The 18,363-nt window shown below is 40.7% G+C and overlaps 1 protein-coding gene across 8 annotated transcripts in view; it reads right to left on the minus strand.

The window, feature by feature from the left end:
- The window catches only part of Ltbp1 (latent transforming growth factor beta binding protein 1), a 408,370-nt gene that overhangs the window by 103,919 nt on the left and 286,088 nt on the right, over positions 1-18,363 (minus strand). For all 8 annotated transcript variants that reach the window (XM_031357859.1, XM_031357857.1, XM_031357858.1 and 5 more), the window contains 6 exons: positions 15,289-15,388; positions 14,769-14,867; positions 9,582-9,707; positions 7,622-7,747; positions 5,525-5,647; positions 2,125-2,244 (listed from right to left, as the gene is read on the minus strand). In XM_031357859.1, the coding sequence (XP_031213719.1) occupies positions 2,125-2,244; positions 5,525-5,647; positions 7,622-7,747; positions 9,582-9,707; positions 14,769-14,867; positions 15,289-15,388 (694 nt within the window). The remainder of the gene's footprint in view (positions 1-2,124; positions 2,245-5,524; positions 5,648-7,621; positions 7,748-9,581; positions 9,708-14,768; positions 14,868-15,288; positions 15,389-18,363) is intronic.

An 18,363-nucleotide genomic window follows, 5' to 3' on the forward strand; every position in this document is an offset into this window, starting at 1 on the left:
CGCATGTAAATAAAGAAAATATCTAAAATAATAAAAAAAAAAAATCCCAAGTGGGAAATTGAAAAGAGTGGCAAGCTGAATATGAACAACAAAGGAATGGTAATTCTACTTTGGAAGTAGATCTTGATCTATATATTATAGAGCCTGACATTCTGCCCAAAGCAGAAGGAGAAAACATACTGCCTATCCTTAATAATGGGAGACAGAACCTTAGCAAGGCCGGGAAGGAGGCCACGTGTGACTCTGGTCTAGTTGAGCAACAGACCAACCTCTAGGAACTCAGGAAGCAACATTGCTCATCCACCAGTGTGAGTAGACACATAACATTAGTGAACCCATGAGTCGGGATGTGTTTGCACTATTGTGAACTATGGTTAGCTAAGGCAGAGTTGGCTAAGGCCTTGCTTCTGGTTCGTACACACCAGCATATGAAAATGAGAACACAAAAAAAACTCGGAAACCTATGCCAGATGGGAAAACTAAAGCCAAAAGTGCTTTCTGAGTAGCACCGATGACACGGATCACTGTTTATCAATAAACAGCAAATGAACGGAAATCTTTTCTTCTTTTCCTCAAAGATATACACCTCACAATCCCATTGGTTGGAGCTTCCTGGAGGTACGGATGGGGATGGAGTGGAGGTGTGATGCAGATGGGGATGTGGATGGCATGTAGATGGGAATGTAGATGGTGTTTTAGAAGGACAACTATCAGCAACAATGGCTGTACAGGCCCTGATGTATGGCGTTGAAGCTCAAGCTTTGACATTGGGATTGCTTCTGCTGCCAACTCATCTCCATCCCTCTAAAGCACCTAAATGTCTTCCCAAAGCTCACAGAATAGAAACCAACGTCTGTAACTGAGTAGAGGGCCTTGCCTGCTCCATCCCCATATCTTGTAGCATGTTTTCTCTATTCTCTGGGATCAACTACATTTGCCTTATTCTGCATAATCAAGTTCTTTTTTTCATAAGCTTCTGGCACACATCTTGCTCTCTCAGAAATGGTTTCCCTTCCTTCCCCATTTAAATGCCCATTAAGGAGTGTTTGAGAGCAAAGTGTTTTATGATAGGTTTTGCCTCTCAATATATTTCAGTATGTGAAATAATTATTAATGTGTGTATGTGTGTGTGTGTGTGTGTGTGTGTGTTGTGTGTTTACTACACAATTGGAGAGAAATTAAAGTAGGAATGAGTAATATGCTAAACTCATATATTTAAATTCTGGCATGAAGTAGAAAGATGCCAATTTCTTTAAAAAAGATTTATTTTCTAATAAGTATTTTATTGAAAGTATATATGTGTACCAAATGTATGCAGTGCTCCCAAGGCCAGATGATGGTAACAGAGCCCCTGGAACTGAGGTCAACTGGAGTCACAGGCTAGTTGTGAGATGTCATGTGCGTTCTGGGAACTGAACCAGTGTCTTCGGCAAGAGCAACCTATGCTCTTAACAACTGAAACAATCTTCCCAGAACTAAGAGCTCAGCTTAAAACAAAACAATCACAGGGAAAGAGATGCACAAAGACAGAGGACCACAGTAACAGAGAGGCTGTCTTGTCTTCAGCTCCTGAGTCCTACCTTTGTTTCAGCTCTGTGTGTGCCATGCCAGCTTCTTGCTGGGCCCTGTCTGCCCCTCTCCCACTCCACCTCACTCCATTTTCTTCCCTTTAGTCCAGTACTAGAAATTGAACACTGGAATTTACACAAGCTAGGCAAGAGAGCTACCACTGAGCTACATCTCCCGCCATTTTCATTTTGAGAGAAGATCTTCCTATGTATCTTAGGCTTGTAAGCAGCAGTCCCCCTGCCTCTGCCTCCCAAAATAGCTGGGACTGTGGACATACACTTCCCTTCTTAAAGCCTTTTGCTCTCCATCTTTCTTTCCTGTAATGGTTTTCATTTTGTTTTATTTCATTTAAGGTCTTATTAGGGATAGTTTGAGTCCTTCAGAACTCTTTTCCCTTCTAGAACCTCATGTCCTTTGTGCCAACTTGTTTTCTTATACTCTCCATGATTAAAAATTACTCAAAACTTCTCTGAGAACCACATAAATTTCTTAAAGTTTACCTTTATTTTCAAAGAAAGGAAATACTGATGGGCGTGTAGTGGTACCGGTACCTACCAAGGCATTGTCCGTTCCAGCCGCGGAACCCCTCTGTGCAGGGCACACACTGGTAAGAACCGGGGGAGTTCACACACTGTTCCTCGGGACAAGTGCTTGGCGTCAGACACTCATCAATATCTGAAAAATTAGGAAGTTAGGTAGTGAACATTTTATCAGAAGGCCAAAACAAACTCTGAATTTCATCATGAGAGTAAGAAAAAGCATCTTATATTTCAGGAAAGAAGGTAATTAGGTGAGTCTCTGGGTCTAGTGGCAAATATCCAATAGGAACACACAGATAAAGCCAGTTAAATATTTATACACATTGGAAGGGTGGCCTTCTCCACCCTGGGAGTCGGTGGGTTGTCTGGGCCACATTGTGGACCAAGTCTTTCAAGTGATAGCTAAGCGTGCCAGAAAGAAACACAAGAAATGAAGATGAGGGTGAGGATGCCATACATCCATCCAATGTAGGTTTTCTCCATAGATATACTGTCTCTTTTGATTTCATAGACTAGAGGGCATTCTAGGATTAAGTAATTTAACTATCATATTATATGAATTCTTAGAAGTATAAAGAGAATAAGGGGAGAATGAACTCATCAGATAGTTCAAAAATTTTCTAGAAGAGGAGATATGACTATCTATAAACTCCCCAGTCAAACGTCACTTTTACTGTGCACTGCTAAGTGACTTTATTAATCACAACTCAATTTTTTTAGAGAGAAACCACTTTAAATATGGTTGACATTTTCTTAGAGGAACTCAGGTAGGTGTGTGTGTGTGTGTGTGTGTGTGTGTGTGTGTGTGTGTATTTGAGAGAACAACTTGTTGGAATTGCTTCTCTACTTCTACCCCGTGGGTCCTGGGGACTAAGCACAGGTTGCCATGCTTGCTAGCAAACACCTTTACCCACTGAACCATCCTTTCAGTCCTTTGCTTGCTATCTTTTTGTTTCAAGGCACTTTTAAAGAAAAGAGGGGAAGATGGGGTTCTAGTTTAAAATGATACCAGTCCGGGGCCACTGTCTCCATACAATAGAAGTCTATCTTTCTGGAGGAGCATTTTGTATTTAGAAAAGCACCTGTAATGTCTAGGTTTCCCAATTTAAAATGTATAAGAGAGAAGACCCCAGAGCATACTTATGGAAACACACTTTTAGGATACAAGGTAAAAGGCAGAAGTGAAAATAAGCAGAACTCATTCACTAATTAATCACAGGCATTGGTGGTCTTCATTCTAGATACCTTTAAGAATACTTTGTGAAAGAAGCATGTGTTCAAAAGATGCTTAAAGTTAATATCATGGAGATAAAACAAAAGCACCGAGTCATTGCATGACCCATTGTTATGGTCCTCCCTTCTCCCTCCTCCTCCCCCCACTGTATAGGAATCTTTTTCTTTTTTAAAAGTAGAAACGTAACTGCCAAATCAGAGCTTGTCACTGGACCGGCCACAGGCTGCTCTGTGTGGAGGTGGAGGGTAGACTTGCTGCAGCACTTCCTGCTTGACCTTCATCTATAAAGCCGGGGCCACCTGCCTTGTGACATTTTAAGGGCAAATGAGATAATGTCTGAAAGTTACAACAGGCTCTTTGGAAACTCAACTCTGTTTGAGAGCAGCTTCCTTTGTGACATCTGAGACAAGCTTCAGGGAACCCGAGACCTGGGGACCTTTGGTTCTGGTCCACCATGGAATTAAAAACAGTCACATTATTTGGTCTCTTTTTCTCTTCAAGCCTTTTTGTGTAGCTAGATTGATGCACACCCAGGGAACCCTGGTGACATGTTAACTACAGTTACGTAATTTCCATAGACTGAGTATTACTGAATCTTCTATCAGCTATAAATTACAGCATTTTAAATGTTCTAATTGACTTCTTTCTGCCATCATTTAAATATCCTCTCTCTTCTTTGGGACTATATACAGACCATAATTAAGGATTAGTGTTTGGTTTTCTTTTTGTGTATGAATAGTTGTAAAACGTATCTCCAATTTCTAGCTCATTTTTGCTTGGGCCAAGAACAGAGAGTCATGGAAGAGAATGTAAAGTCACTGAAAAGGAGAAGATGACGAGTGTCATCCAGGCTTCAGCTACACACACTGATGCTCGCAATGACCCTGCCGATTGACTTCATGGCTCTCCATTTACAGGCGATGAACTAAGGTTTAGACCAGAGAGTTACTACAAATGAGAACGGTCAGCTGATTCCCACGCATGCTTTTCTAGTCTCACACTCTCTATTGCAGAGGTTAGGATTCCCTAGAAGAGGACAGTGGGGACACTTTGGTGCTTGTCCAGTGGCACCGGGCCATAGATGGGAAGGTTCATGGCTCTGCTCTGATCCAAACTGATCAGACGCCCAGTAACACACGACGCTCCCACTTGTCTCTAGAGTTAGAACCCAAGGGGCTGAGGCAAGAGGCCAGCAGGACAGGCAGGTAGGAGCTGCCAAGAAATGTCTAATTAGTTCTCATTCCAGGCCTAGATCATCTGAGTATGGCGGAGCCAATATGCAGAAGCCAAGGGACAGCTAAGGGAAGACTGGTCCACTAAGTGTGTCCCTCCTTAGCTGTAGAAGCCCGCCCACAGATGCAGAGCTTCAGGCAACTGCAGCCAGCCAGCCAGGGAGTGCCAGGATCCAATATCACATCTAACTCTAAACCCTTCAAACACCAGGTCAGGAACCTGTGTCTTTGCTTTTGTGGGTCCATGCCAAGATTGCTGTAGAAGTTAATCTCTCTGGGGAAAATAATTACCAAAAGTAAATAGATAAATAAGAAGACGAACTGATGTAAGGTGAACATCTGCACCAAGAGAAATACCAATTAGAACATAATTTGGTCCACACTGTACACAGTTTCGAAGACATTTCGCTAATGAGCACCATCTCTGTCAATGTAATGAAGAAACGTTATCTAGCACTGTTAGTCTTTGGCTCCAAATTGGTCAGACAGAGCTTCAAACAGTCTGCATGAAAGTTCCAGAATACATGTAAAAGAAGACAGTTGAGACAAAAGAATGCAACAAGATGGGAAGGGGAAAATGAAAAATGAACCCAGGTTACACCTGCACTGTATTCCCAAATGAGTGAGCAGCCAGACAGTGTAATTAAGTCTGGCCTCAATCCAGAATACTCATCAACTAACTGTGCTCTCAACTGCAAACACCAGGAACGACAGATGCCAAGCTGGAAAGTAAGAAGGGCAACAAGGCAGATAGAGCCATGGAAGTCAGGCAGAGGCTGTGAGCACAGAGAGAGGCTCTGAACCTCGTGAAGGGACAAAGGACTCACTGGGTCTGGGCAGAACTGAGAAGAACTGCAAAACCCATGGCAGCTGCCTTCCAGCCCTGGGTCTAGACCCGCTCATTGCTGAGTACTGAGTCACAGGTCTCTCAGTCTCGTCAGCACACTCACCCTCACAGTGGCCCCGCCGTGACATTCGGTACCCACTGTCACAGTATTCGCACCGGAAGGCCCCAGGAGTGTTGATACAGCGGCCCTCCCTACACACATCAGGCCTCAGACATTCATCCACATCTGCATAAAACAAAGTATTGTCTAGAGTTATTCACTTTTAGTTGTTATGGTTTTCTTTTCAGTTTCTAATGAGCATACAAAGTGATAGAGTTCCTTTATGGCCTTTACAAACATTTAGTTTTGTTTTCATTTCTACCCCTTTCAAACTGCTTCCTCGCCCTACCACTTCTCCCTGATGCTGCCCAACCTGCATCCTTCCTTTCCTAATAGCTCCCTTTATGCCTCGATGCCACACATTTTCTATTACCTCCTCTATACCTTACTTTTTAAGTATCCTTTTCCCCCTTCTCATGGGTCCCTTTCTGGTTTCCTGGCTCCTCTTCCTACTAATTTCCATACAAACACACACACACACACACACACACATACATACATACATACACACACACACATACACACATATATACATACATACACACACATACATACATACACACATATATACATACATACATACACACATACATACATACACACACACACATATATACATATATATACACACACATACATACACACATACATACATACACACATACATACACAATACATATATACATACATACACACACATATATACATACATACACACACATACATACACGCACATACATACATACATACACATAAATACACACACATACATACATATACACACATATATACATACATACATACACACACATACACACATATATACATACATACACACACATACATACACACACATACATACACACATATATACATACATACACACACATACATACACGCACATACATACATACACACATACATACACACACATATATACATACATACACATATATACATACATACATACATGCACATACATACATACACACACATACACACATATATACATACATACACACACATACATACACACACATACACACATACATACATACATACACACATATATACATATATACATACATACACACACATACATACATACACACACATACACACATATATACATACATACACACATACATACACACACATACACACATACATACATACACACACATATATACATACATATACAAATACATACATACACACATATATACATACACACACATACATACATACGCACATACATACATACATACATACATACATAGGAGCTGCATATGAAAAGAACATACAGCATTTGGTTTTATAAGTATAAATAAAATCACTTAATATTTTCTAGAAATTTTAGTAATTTCATTTTTCATTAGAGCTGAGACACTTCTAGTTTGTGTTATATAGATATACACATATATAACATTTTCATTATCCATTCATTTGTTGATATTGATTATCTATACTTGTTCCACTTCTTAACTACTGTAAATAGTACAGTAATAGCTATAAGTGTGTAACTGTATCCATGGCAGGATATGGCCTTTGTGGTACACATTAAGAAATGGTATAGCTGGATTATATGGTCATTCTATTTATAGGGTTTTTTTGTTTTTTTTTTTAGAAATCTACACACTGATTTCCATAGTGACTGTGCCAGTTATGCTTTGCAAAGATACCACTTTCTACTTCTCCTAGCTCCTATGTACTAAAATAGGGTAATGAAATATCTGGTTTGCACCATCATCTCTTTAATGTATTCAGCATGCTCTCAAGTCGCATGTTTAGATTTACATGATGGTGGTGGTGAACCCACAATAACCTCTTTTATTGCACACCTTTGATATCTTCCTTCCAAAGTGTTGTCCTGACCTTGGGCTCTGGCTCCTCACCCAGTCCCACAACACCCAGAGGTGTTGACTCGAAGGTGCTCTCTATAGCTCAACTCCAAGGTGCTCTAACCAAAGTGTTGTCTCCAGTACCAAGTAGACTGCTACATCATAGCCGATGTTTAATAAAAGAGTGTTGGAACATTTGTATGAGCGCTGAACTTGCCCATCCCCCAAGAACCAACATCAAGAAGAACATCATTGTTACCTATACAGTTAGTGCCCTCCTCACTGGCCATAAACCCTGCTGGGCAAATACACAGGAAACTCCCCTCTGTGTTCTCACAACGACCCTGGGAGCAGAGGTGCTGGACCTGAGCACACTCATCAATGTCTGTTAACAAAAACACAACAGGCAGAATTAGAGCTGTGGATGAGGACTCTGCTTCCTTATTCTGTGAAGCACCAAATATCAGCACCATCTCTGGGCATCAGATCTTTCTAAGCAAAAAGAACAGCCAAAGGGGAGATGACCCACAGGAGTATTAATAGGGGATGTGTAAGTTTCAAAGGGTAAGACTTAAAACAATACAAAGAAAACCCACAAAACCTATCATCAGTGTTTCAGAAATATAGACTTTGGCTCAGTAGAGAAGGTTTTTCCTGGTGAGCAGGGGTACCAAGCACTGGAAGTCACTTTCACCAGGAAATTCAGGGACAATCCAGCTGCAATGCACTCTCTTGCTGGGTCATGATCATCTCTATTATCTTTCCTGATTAGTAACTTAGGTTCTAACAGTGACTACACATGACAGATGCATGAGAAAGTAAATGTCAGTGGGGTGTCTCTTATATCTACCTACCTACACATAAACATACATATATAGGTATGAAATGCATACAGTAAAGTAGTGCCTGGTGGATGGTTTTTGGTGGATGGTTTTTGTTTTGTTTTGTTTTGTTTTTTTATTAAGAGTAGAAAATTTTTTTCCTATTTTTTTTATTAGATGTTTTCTTTATTTACAATATCTCCTTTCCCAGGTTCCTCTCCAAAAGAAAAAAGAAAAAAAAAATGAAAAAAAAGAACTAAAACAAAACCTCTCTTCCCCCCCCCCAACACTGTTCACCCCCTATCCCCCCTGCTTCCTGGCCCTGGCATTCCCCTACACTGGGGCATAGAACCTTCACAGGGCCAAGGTCCTCTCCTCCCACTGATGACTGACTTGGCCATCCCCTGCTATACATATGCTGCTGGAGCCATGAGTCCCACCATGTGCAGTCCTTGGTTGGTGGTTTAGCCCCTGGGAGCTCTGAGGGTACTAGTTAGTTCATATTGTTGTTCATCCTAAGGGGCTGCAAACCCTTCAGCTCCTTTGGTCCTTTCTCTAACTCCTTCATTGGGGACACTGTACTCAGTCTAATGGATGGCTGTGAGCCTCTACTTCTGTATTAGTCGGGCACTGTCAGAGCCTCTCAGGAGACAGCTATATCAGGCTCCTGTCAGCAAGCACTTGCTGGCATCCGGTGGATGCTCTTAATGCTTGCTTGCCTCCTTCCTTCCTTCCTTCCTTCCTTTCTCCCCCTCCTTCTCTCTCTTTTTTCTCTCTTTCTTTCTTTCTTTCTTTCTTCCTTCCTTTCTTTCTTTCTTTCCTTCCTTTCTCTCTTTCATTCCTTTCTCTCTTTCTTTCCTTACTTATTGTCCATGTCTTAAAACATAGTAAATTTTATTTTAAAGGGTTAAAATAAATTTAGAGTTAATACATTGTAATAATTGACTAATAATTCTACAACACCTATGAGCTACTCCCCCCCCCCCCAACTCACTCAGGAATCCACTCTTCATGCATTAAGAGATTTTGAATGTAGAAACCCCTGTCAGAAATCAGACTTTGCATGTATACATGAATTTGTTACTGCTACATGCCCCAGTGTTGGTTTGGACTTAAATACATGATATCAGGCAGCTGTTGCTGGAGTTCATATTTTACTTTCTTTTGTAAAGCAGCCTACACTTATGGAAATGTCCTACTTGTAGCAATGTAGGTGGGATTAAACATAGAAATAAGAGAATTCTGGGGTTTGGGCAAACTACTCCTTTTTTTTTTTAAATGAAGTTCCCTTTATAAAAAATTAAACAAATGTTTTCCCAAGATGATTAAAATTAAGAAACATTCCAAGTATGCAAGTGTTTCCTACTCAAGAGTCTGTCCACCACATGTGTTTCTTACCAACACATTTCCTCTGCCGTTCACTGAACTTGTAGCCCTCGTAGCAGATGCAGGTATACCTCACCGGCAGGTTGATGCAGTGTCCTGCTCCGCAAATGTCCGGGTTCACAGTACATTCGTTGATTTCTTTAAAAGGAACAAAACAATGTGAAAAACCTCACCTCAGCAGGCATTTCATTGTAGCCATGCGACAAGCTTTGTGGTTCATGAGCAGCTGAGCTTCATGTTGTAGGTGCAGATCCAGAATGCCTTGGGCTATGAGTTTAACTGCAAATTCAGGCAACCACTTTATGACTGATCAGCTAGCTCCCCCTAAGCTCATCACTCATTCTCCAGAAACTCAGAAGTCTTCCATGATGAAGGCTGTAAGAAAATCAATCCTTCACAAAGCAACTCCCTGCATGGCCTATCAGAGAGATTGAATTTTCTTTCTTCTTTTGTGAGGGAATTTGAGTCATTGCTTAATCTCTCCTAATGAGAAATGTATGAGGGGTTTCTATTCATTAGCAGTTCAAATCTGAATTCCCCAGAATTGACCAAGCTGATGCAAAATTTTACTTTTACTATCCAGAGTTCTAAAACTTCTACATGAATGTTAAGGTGGTCACACGCTGCCTTAGCAAAGCAGAACCGTCCCTTAAATCTCTTCCATCCCTCCCTTGCTTCCCTACTAATGCTCCTGTGACACTTCCTGCTTCCTCCAAAACTGTACAATTAACACTGCTCAAATCCTCAGCCAACCACATACCATCACATGTCCTCACAGTATGGTGGTGGAGATGCCTAGGAATGTGTAAAACTGAGCTTAAGTAACCAAGAGATGCAAGATGCAAAGCACCTTTCTGAGATGAAGTGCCCTGCCTAAGACACCCTGTCCCCAATGAGCCCTGCAGGAAAGTATAAGGGCAGTGTGGTAAGTGCAGCCAAGTGCTTTGATGGCTTGCAGTCAGAAAAAGGTATGAATTCTAGTGTCATTTATAGTCCTGTAGCATGGGGTAAGTTACTCGTCATTTCTAGACCATACTTTTTTACAAGTGCAAAATAGAAATCATTAGAGTTCCAACTTCAGAATTGAATAGAAAGAGCTCAGTAATATGTCACTTAATGTGCAGTTCAAAGAAGTTAGTCATGAATATGTTCCTACTATTCACAATAAAATCATATACCTAACAGGGATAGAGCTGTAGAGATGGTTCTGCAGTTAAGAACATTGGTTGCTCTTCCGGAGGACCAAGAGTCAATTCTCAGCAGCCACACCATCTGCAATACTCAGTCTCAGGAGCTCTGACACCGTCTTCTGGCACCAGGCATTCAAATGGTGCATAGACACACACACACACACACACACACACACACACACACACACACGCACAAACATGCATATAAAATTAAATACATATGATATCATTTCTATGCGCTGTAGAGCCCTGAAGGTAAAAGGTGAAAAGGGTTTCACTGGTTTATGTGCATAGACTCTCAGGTAAAAATTCTCCTGTGGGAATTTCATAGTAGAAAAATAAAAAATAAAGACATCTCCAGCTATTGTTCATCCATTATAGTAGATGCATTCTTTGAAAATGATTGGCATTTAAAGCTCTTGGTTTGTTAATTATTGTAATTCGTATACACATTTTCCTGGCCACTTTCTTAAAACTGGAAAGCCCAAATAGGCCAAAGTAAAATGAATTCATCAGAAAGTGAATTAACATGCTAGCACAATGATTCAGAGTGAACTGAAGGCTCCAAAACTGGGGTTTAATACAACCCCCCTTATGAATACCAATTTCTTGAAGGAGAAATATTTATCTGTTGTTTTTCAGGCATAACTATAAGCTGGAATTTTTACACACATCAGTGAAAGTCTCCAAAAACACATGGTGCTGGAACAGAATTCAATATAGTCCCAGCGCAGAGTTTGTCAGTGTATTTCAGTTATTTCTCTTACATTGGTTCTAGTATGTCCTGTTAACCATCTGCAGGAAAGATGACTAATAGTGACAACTCTGTGGTTGTAAGAAATGAACATGAGGAACAATGAATGAGTAACAACTGAACAATTGGCCTTTCCTTTCAATCCAACACATTAAATTAGAGCTGTAAGGTTGAAGTTATACAGATGAAAAATGTTGGGGAGTTTGCGAAACACAGGTAGGACATTCCACTGAGGCATAAGCTCTCAGGCAGTGTTCATTCCTGCCCTCAGGAACTCCCTGGTGAAAGCGACTATCCTTTGTTCCAGGGATTATTAAGATGAGATGGTCCCACTGAGATGGTTGAGTGAGTGTCCCACTGGAGTCTTTCCTGTGCCCTTCACAATGCTTACCTGTGTGCATTTTGGGTTGCAAGACAATGCTGCCCCGATACAACCGATACAACCTCACCCTCACCAGCTCAAGAACCTTATTCTCTTCCTTGCTTTAGAACCACTGAGGACTTGGGGAAAAGAACCATGAGTAAAAGCCAGTGGAAAACCAAATGCTCTGTGTCTCTCAGCTACAAGGTCAATGGGAGACTCAGCAGTTCAGTATGTTTATTTTCTAAAACTCAGTGAAAAGAGAAACTTTGGGCCAGTTGTAAAAATACGTGTGTTGGTCTCAAGGTCACTCCTTCATCGTGTAATTGTCCAAAGGAATTGAAGAACAAAGGAATCAACGCACAGACAATGGAGCTGGAATAGCAAAGGGTGATGATTTTATACTTGAGTAACCAATTCATTTCCTACCAGCAGAGTTTTTTGAGACCATAACAGTAGGAATATGATTGAGGGATGAACATTTTCAAAGGAGTCAACCCTGAGTGCTGGAAAAATCAGACTAGCACACAGCTTTTAAAACATTCTAGCCATGGTCATTATGGAGGTTTCTATAAGGAAAAGAAAGTTGTGGGAGAGGAAGAGCAGTTCCTGGCTAGTTTGCAAGGGCAATAGAGACAGGACAGGAAGAGTCAGAGCAAGGCATCAAGTATTAACTCATGGAAAGGTTTATTAAAATGCCCTGGCTTCCCAGCTTCCCCAGGAGGAGCAGACCTTGTCCCACAACAACTGAAACAGATGTTTCCACTTTGTAAATATTTGCTAGAGAAATAAAGGTTTGATTTTTCCAACCTATCCTTCAGCTATTATGACACTGTGCAAAATCAAGAATTTATATGCTGAAATGCCTGATTTATTTGGAAACGGTAGGCCAGGAACGTAGCAAGTCACCAAGTCAGCTGTTCAGAGTGGAGACGAACACTTCCTGCAAACACCCCGCTCCTTTTATAATTATTCCATGTCCAAGGGTGTGCGGCTAGATCCAAAAGGGCTCCTTTCCAGTCTTGCAATCACAAAGATATCATCACTGAGCAACGTGGAACTGATTGTGTTTATTTTAGAATCTTAGATTAGTCCATCCCTTCCTTCAACTATGGGAGGAAATAGCAGTGAGACATGACATTGATTGTGTCTAGACTTTAAGGGATAAAAACTGTACAACATTCCTGTGATAAATGATGCACAGGTTCCTTAAATCTCTACCTTGGTCCTCACATTAAACTGCCAGGAGTGTTTACATTTTGATTGAAAATGAAATTTGGCATGACATGGCAGTCTCGTGCTATTGTATTTCATGTTTACGCAACAACTCTGAAGCTGCAAATACATCAATTAGAAGACTGTCTATTTATAATTTTCTCCCTAAGAATGGATTTCTTCCAAAAGGTTATTTTACTAGAGGAAGTGGAAGCACTTACAACTGTTACACAAAATGGAAAAAAACAATTCAGGGTCACTTGTTTCCTGGAAGGAAATATTTGTGCTTCAAACATGTGATAGCAGATGTTAATCCTGAATATCTGCCAGACTAAATTGAGCTGTCTCCCTACAACTTCATATAGCAAGGCTACATTCATTCCTCATTCAATCAGCTCCATAATTCAGCTGAAGCTGAGAAACTTTCCCTTGTTAGTTATTCCTCACATTTGCATTTAAGTAAATAAAACCAAGACTAGCAGGGGTAAAAAGATGGTGCGGTGGTTAGCTGTACATACTGCTCTTCCAGAACCACCCATGTTGGGTGGCTGACAACCACCTGCTTCTTTTGGACTTCCTACATGGTGCCAACCTCCATATCCCCTGGCATTAAGGTGAGGTGAAGCTAGGTCATGTGGCATGAAACTTTCCCACCATCCCCGAAAGCTAGCATTTTCCCCCTTTCCCTATTGTGCTGAAAACTCTCTCTCCCTTCGAAACCCCATCATTGTTATGGTGTGATTTTCTCCTAATGGCTTCACTTGAGAGCCTCATTATGGCTACCTATAACCATGAGCCCTTTCCTCTTCTGAAGAACAAATTACAAATGTAATTATAGTATGTTTCATTATAGAGCTCCAAAATATTTAGAATTACTCACATTTCTATTGCTCTCCATTTTGTACAAATAATAAAATCCAAGAGAGATGCCATGTAGCCCCGGGAAGGCCAAGGCCAGGGGTGCAAGCGTGTCTCCTTTTATCACTGAACTATTTGAAAGTTTGTGGTTAAGCCCGTGGTTTGCCTCTTTCTCCTTTGTCACTTATCATTTTATTCTCGGCAATGGGATGTTAGGGTTATTTTCACTTTTCTCTATTATAGATTATGTCAAAATCCCCTATCTATGCTTCTCATTGCCATTTTCCTATGAATGATCTTACTACATTTTCCTATTTCTCTACTATAAAGAACATTACCACTTTACATTTTCTCATTTGTTTCGAAAGGAATACATTTCTAGAATTTTAAAAATAAGGATTAAAATATGTATATTATAAACATTTTTCAAATATACAAAATCATATCTAAGAGCATAAAGACCACCTATCACCTACTAGCTCATCATTGGTAAACACAGATGCATTTCTTTTGGTCTCATTCTCCGTATTTGTAGATGTTTAAAAGTAAAATTGCAGTCACAACATTGTGTCTGATAGTTCCTAACAAGTAATACTCTAGAAGTACTTCTTTAAAATATCAAAAATCCTTTAAAAACATCAATAGCCCTATAATATGCCATTGTGCAGTACTATGATTTCCTTGTGCACACTCATCTCCAATATATCTGTTCTTATGACTAGCCTTGTGATGCTCAATCCCACGCATTTGTTATTCCATCTTAAGTGCAGTCTGCACCCATGTTCTCCTAGGATGCACGACACAGCAAATACTCCACTGACCTGTTACTTGCGTAGGAGCAATCACTTGGCTGGCACTTGACGTGGAAGCTTCAGGAGCCACTTCCACAGGCACAGGAGGGGATGTCTTTTCAACCACTACTGCACGAGGAAGAGGGACAGGAAAATTAAATCTTGGCGTGTCTACTGGCATCCTTGTGCAAAATGCAAGTATAACTTCATCTAAACAATACACTAGCCCTGCTCAGGAACTGATAATGATCCTGAAAACGATGGTATTAAGTCAAAGTTCAAAACATGACCACTTGATAAAGAAATTCCACTATTTGCACACTGTATACTACACGGGAGTACAGTATACTATATAGAGGCTGATCTTTTCCTACATACTTCAGTGTACTGAAATAAGCATTTCACGATGAACTCAAAGATGCAGCCCAATGATTCATTAAACATAATCAAAGACGCGTGCGCACACACACACACACACACACACACACACACATACCCTTATGAATTTCTTCAGAATACCCCTATAACCACACAGATCAGCACAGGTTACCTGGAAACTGTGGGTGCAGATGAATAGTTGAAACCCCTGGGGAGAGCTGGGGTTGCCCAGGTTCAAGTCTGGTTTTCTCTTGATCCAGTGAGGGTATTTCCTGGGAGGTTGTTTTTGAGGGGGGCGGGGAGGGAGAAAGGCGCAGAAACATAAAAAGGAATTACTTTTATTTTCCCATGTACTGTTATTTTTTATTTAATTAATTATACTCTCAGCCAGGCAAAGATATCACACAATCAGATACACCTACATATGTGGCTTCAAAGCACTGTGCTGCTATGATGTCAATTTCTTATTTTTAGCGGCCATGCTATTTATCTATACACATGCTCTCATCCATTTCCTTGGAGTTCAAAGTCAAACCTTGAAATCAAGGATCTTGGCCCAGAGCTCCACATTTCATCTGAACTGGACAACACTAACCCTAATTGGGGACTAGATATCCATGTCATTTACAAGTGGCTCTGCCTCACAGTCACATTTTGTAGATTATATGATTGATGTAACAACTGAGGCATAAAGAAGATCCACTAAGCTGAAGTACTCTAAGCCAGGCAGTTATCACTGTGGCCTTCTTTAGCCCACATCTAACAAGTTAACATTCCCAGCTCTCTCAGCAGTGGTAGGCTTGCCATCGCAACGGCAACTGCAGTAGAAGACTGTGGCTTCCCAACTAGACCTCAAGCACAAAGGGAAGAAAAAATAAAATCCATCCGTCATCATGGCTCAGCTTTCAACTGTAGCCCTGTAGGGGTTCATGCCAGTGGTCCACTTAGTCTAGTTAGGGAAGGATCTGGGCTTTTAAGCCTAACAATGTGTGGCCAGAGAGCTCAGGACACCTCATTAAGTGCACTCGTCAAGTTATTTCCTCACTGTTAGTCAACATCTCGCCTCTCAGGCTTAACTTGCAGAAAGCCTACTCCCTGATATCTGGTTCACTCTTGCCCTATCTCCTGGCTTTTGTTATTACCTTTCTGTGCTTTGACAGTAGATCCCCTCATAGACGGTTTCATCAAAACCCAACTTTGGAAGTATGAATTCCTACAGGCTAACTCTGGACATGCTACAAATTCCTCATACTCCCCCACAAAGGCAATCAGTCTCTGATACTAACTTCATTCTTTCTGTCAGTGAAATAAGCCATATAATAGTCCAATCAATAATCTATCCCACCCAGATTTAGTCACTTTTTAAGGGCTTCTTCTTTCATTCCCTACTCTCAAACCTACCCATGTTCAGTATTCTTAGCAGTGGTCACCCTTTTCTTTTCTTCCTTCTTTCCTTCCTTCCTTCTTTCCTTCCTTCCTTCCTTCCTTGTTTTTGTTTTGTTTTGTTTTGAGACAGGCTTTTTCTGTGTAGCCTTTGCTGAACTACAGCTTATTCTGTAGACCAGACTGGTTTTGAATGCACAGAGATCCATCTGCCTCTGCCTCCAGAATGCTAGGATTAAAGATGCCCCATCACAGCCCCGTGGTCCACCCTTTTGTCATCTATAGTCCTTAGTGCTACGGTCTAGACTAATGTCTCATGCTCATCGTATAATTGTCCTCTCAAGCTTGCAGTCTCTCTACCTCAGTTGCTCTTGCAATAGTCCTAGGAATCACTAACCATTCCTTATATTTCCCCACATACCGTCCTCTCTATACAAAGGCAGGGCTGTTACTTGTTAGAGGTGGCCTCCATCAGTCTCCGTGTCCTCTTCCCTGAAGTCCATGGCATACACCAATGAAGAGCAGCCCAGGATCAAGCACTACCTCACTCCTGTGGTTTACAGCTGAATCTCGCCATCCACCTTCGGTGTAGCCTTCCCAATCAGCACCACTTTGCCACTTACCCAGCCAGGGACCCAGGCCAGCAGCTACTACCCCGCTGACTACAAGTGTAGTTCAGCCCGTCAAAGCAGGACCATGTTTCCTTTCTAACAGAATCTTTGCTGCTCCTTTCTAAACCTTCCCACATAAATGTCTCATTCTTGGACTAATCTCTTTTCTCCATATCTACCTTCAAGATGGTGAGACCTTTGTAAAGTTTCGATACTAAACAGATCTACATTCCATTTCCTACCCAGACTACTTCCTTTTAAATTAAAATGAAGTTAAGATTATACAAGGAAAATGGTCAAATGAAGTTAAGACTATGTAAAAAAAAATGTTCACTATCTCTTTCTGATTCAATCTTCCCTCCCACTCTGTGTGTGTGTGTGTGTGTGTGTGCGCGCGTGCGCGCGCGCGCGCGCGCGCACGCACTTGTGCCTGCCCATGCATCTTCATCTATGTGTGTGCATGTAGGGAACATAGGTTCCTAGCTCACTCTTCACCTTATCATTTGAGAAAGTATCTTTTCTTTCACAGTCTCAATTTCAGTTACAAAAACCACACCATAGAAGAAAAGAACAAAGCTGAGTTGTGACAGGTTTGTTTAGGTGGCTTACTTACAAGCCCAATGATTTCTCCCTTGTGTCATTAAGAGCCAAACTCAAAACCAACAAAATTGTAAGCTACTGTATATCACCTATCTTTCAAGCTGCCACAGCTGTGCAAGACAAAAACGCAAATCTGGTGAACTTCTTTCAGACTCACTGTAGCATGATATCTCCAATATAACTGTAAATCATTCCAAAATCATTATTTCCTTCTTCAGGATTCTTATAACATGCATATGAAAACATATAGTATGCACTAACAATCGAAACTCTATTTAAAATAGTTTATTTCTGCATCTATCTATCCCTCGTGTTAGTTTTAATACCTAATATATTTTTGGCAACTGGATAAATGATATATAAATGACAGCCATTTAATAACTATATACTTTTCATATTATCAAATAAAGATTCAAAGGGTACAGAGAAGATGCAGTGTTACATAAACAGGACATCAATTCAGCAAACATTCACACTTTGGCTATTGGGCCTCACTATTTCTACTCCACCCAATATTGATGAAATTTTCTCTAAAATTTCTAAGAAACATTTAAGTAGTTGATTGTGGCCTTCAAGGGAAAGTAATGTTTTTAATCTAATTTTATCTAATTTGACCCAAATGTTTGTGTTAAGTTTTAGTTGAATTAGTTAGT

The sequence above is a fragment of the Mastomys coucha genome, unplaced genomic scaffold (genome assembly GCF_008632895.1).
Source record: "Mastomys coucha isolate ucsf_1 unplaced genomic scaffold, UCSF_Mcou_1 pScaffold6, whole genome shotgun sequence".
In the NCBI taxonomy this organism is placed as follows: domain Eukaryota; kingdom Metazoa; phylum Chordata; class Mammalia; order Rodentia; family Muridae; genus Mastomys; species Mastomys coucha.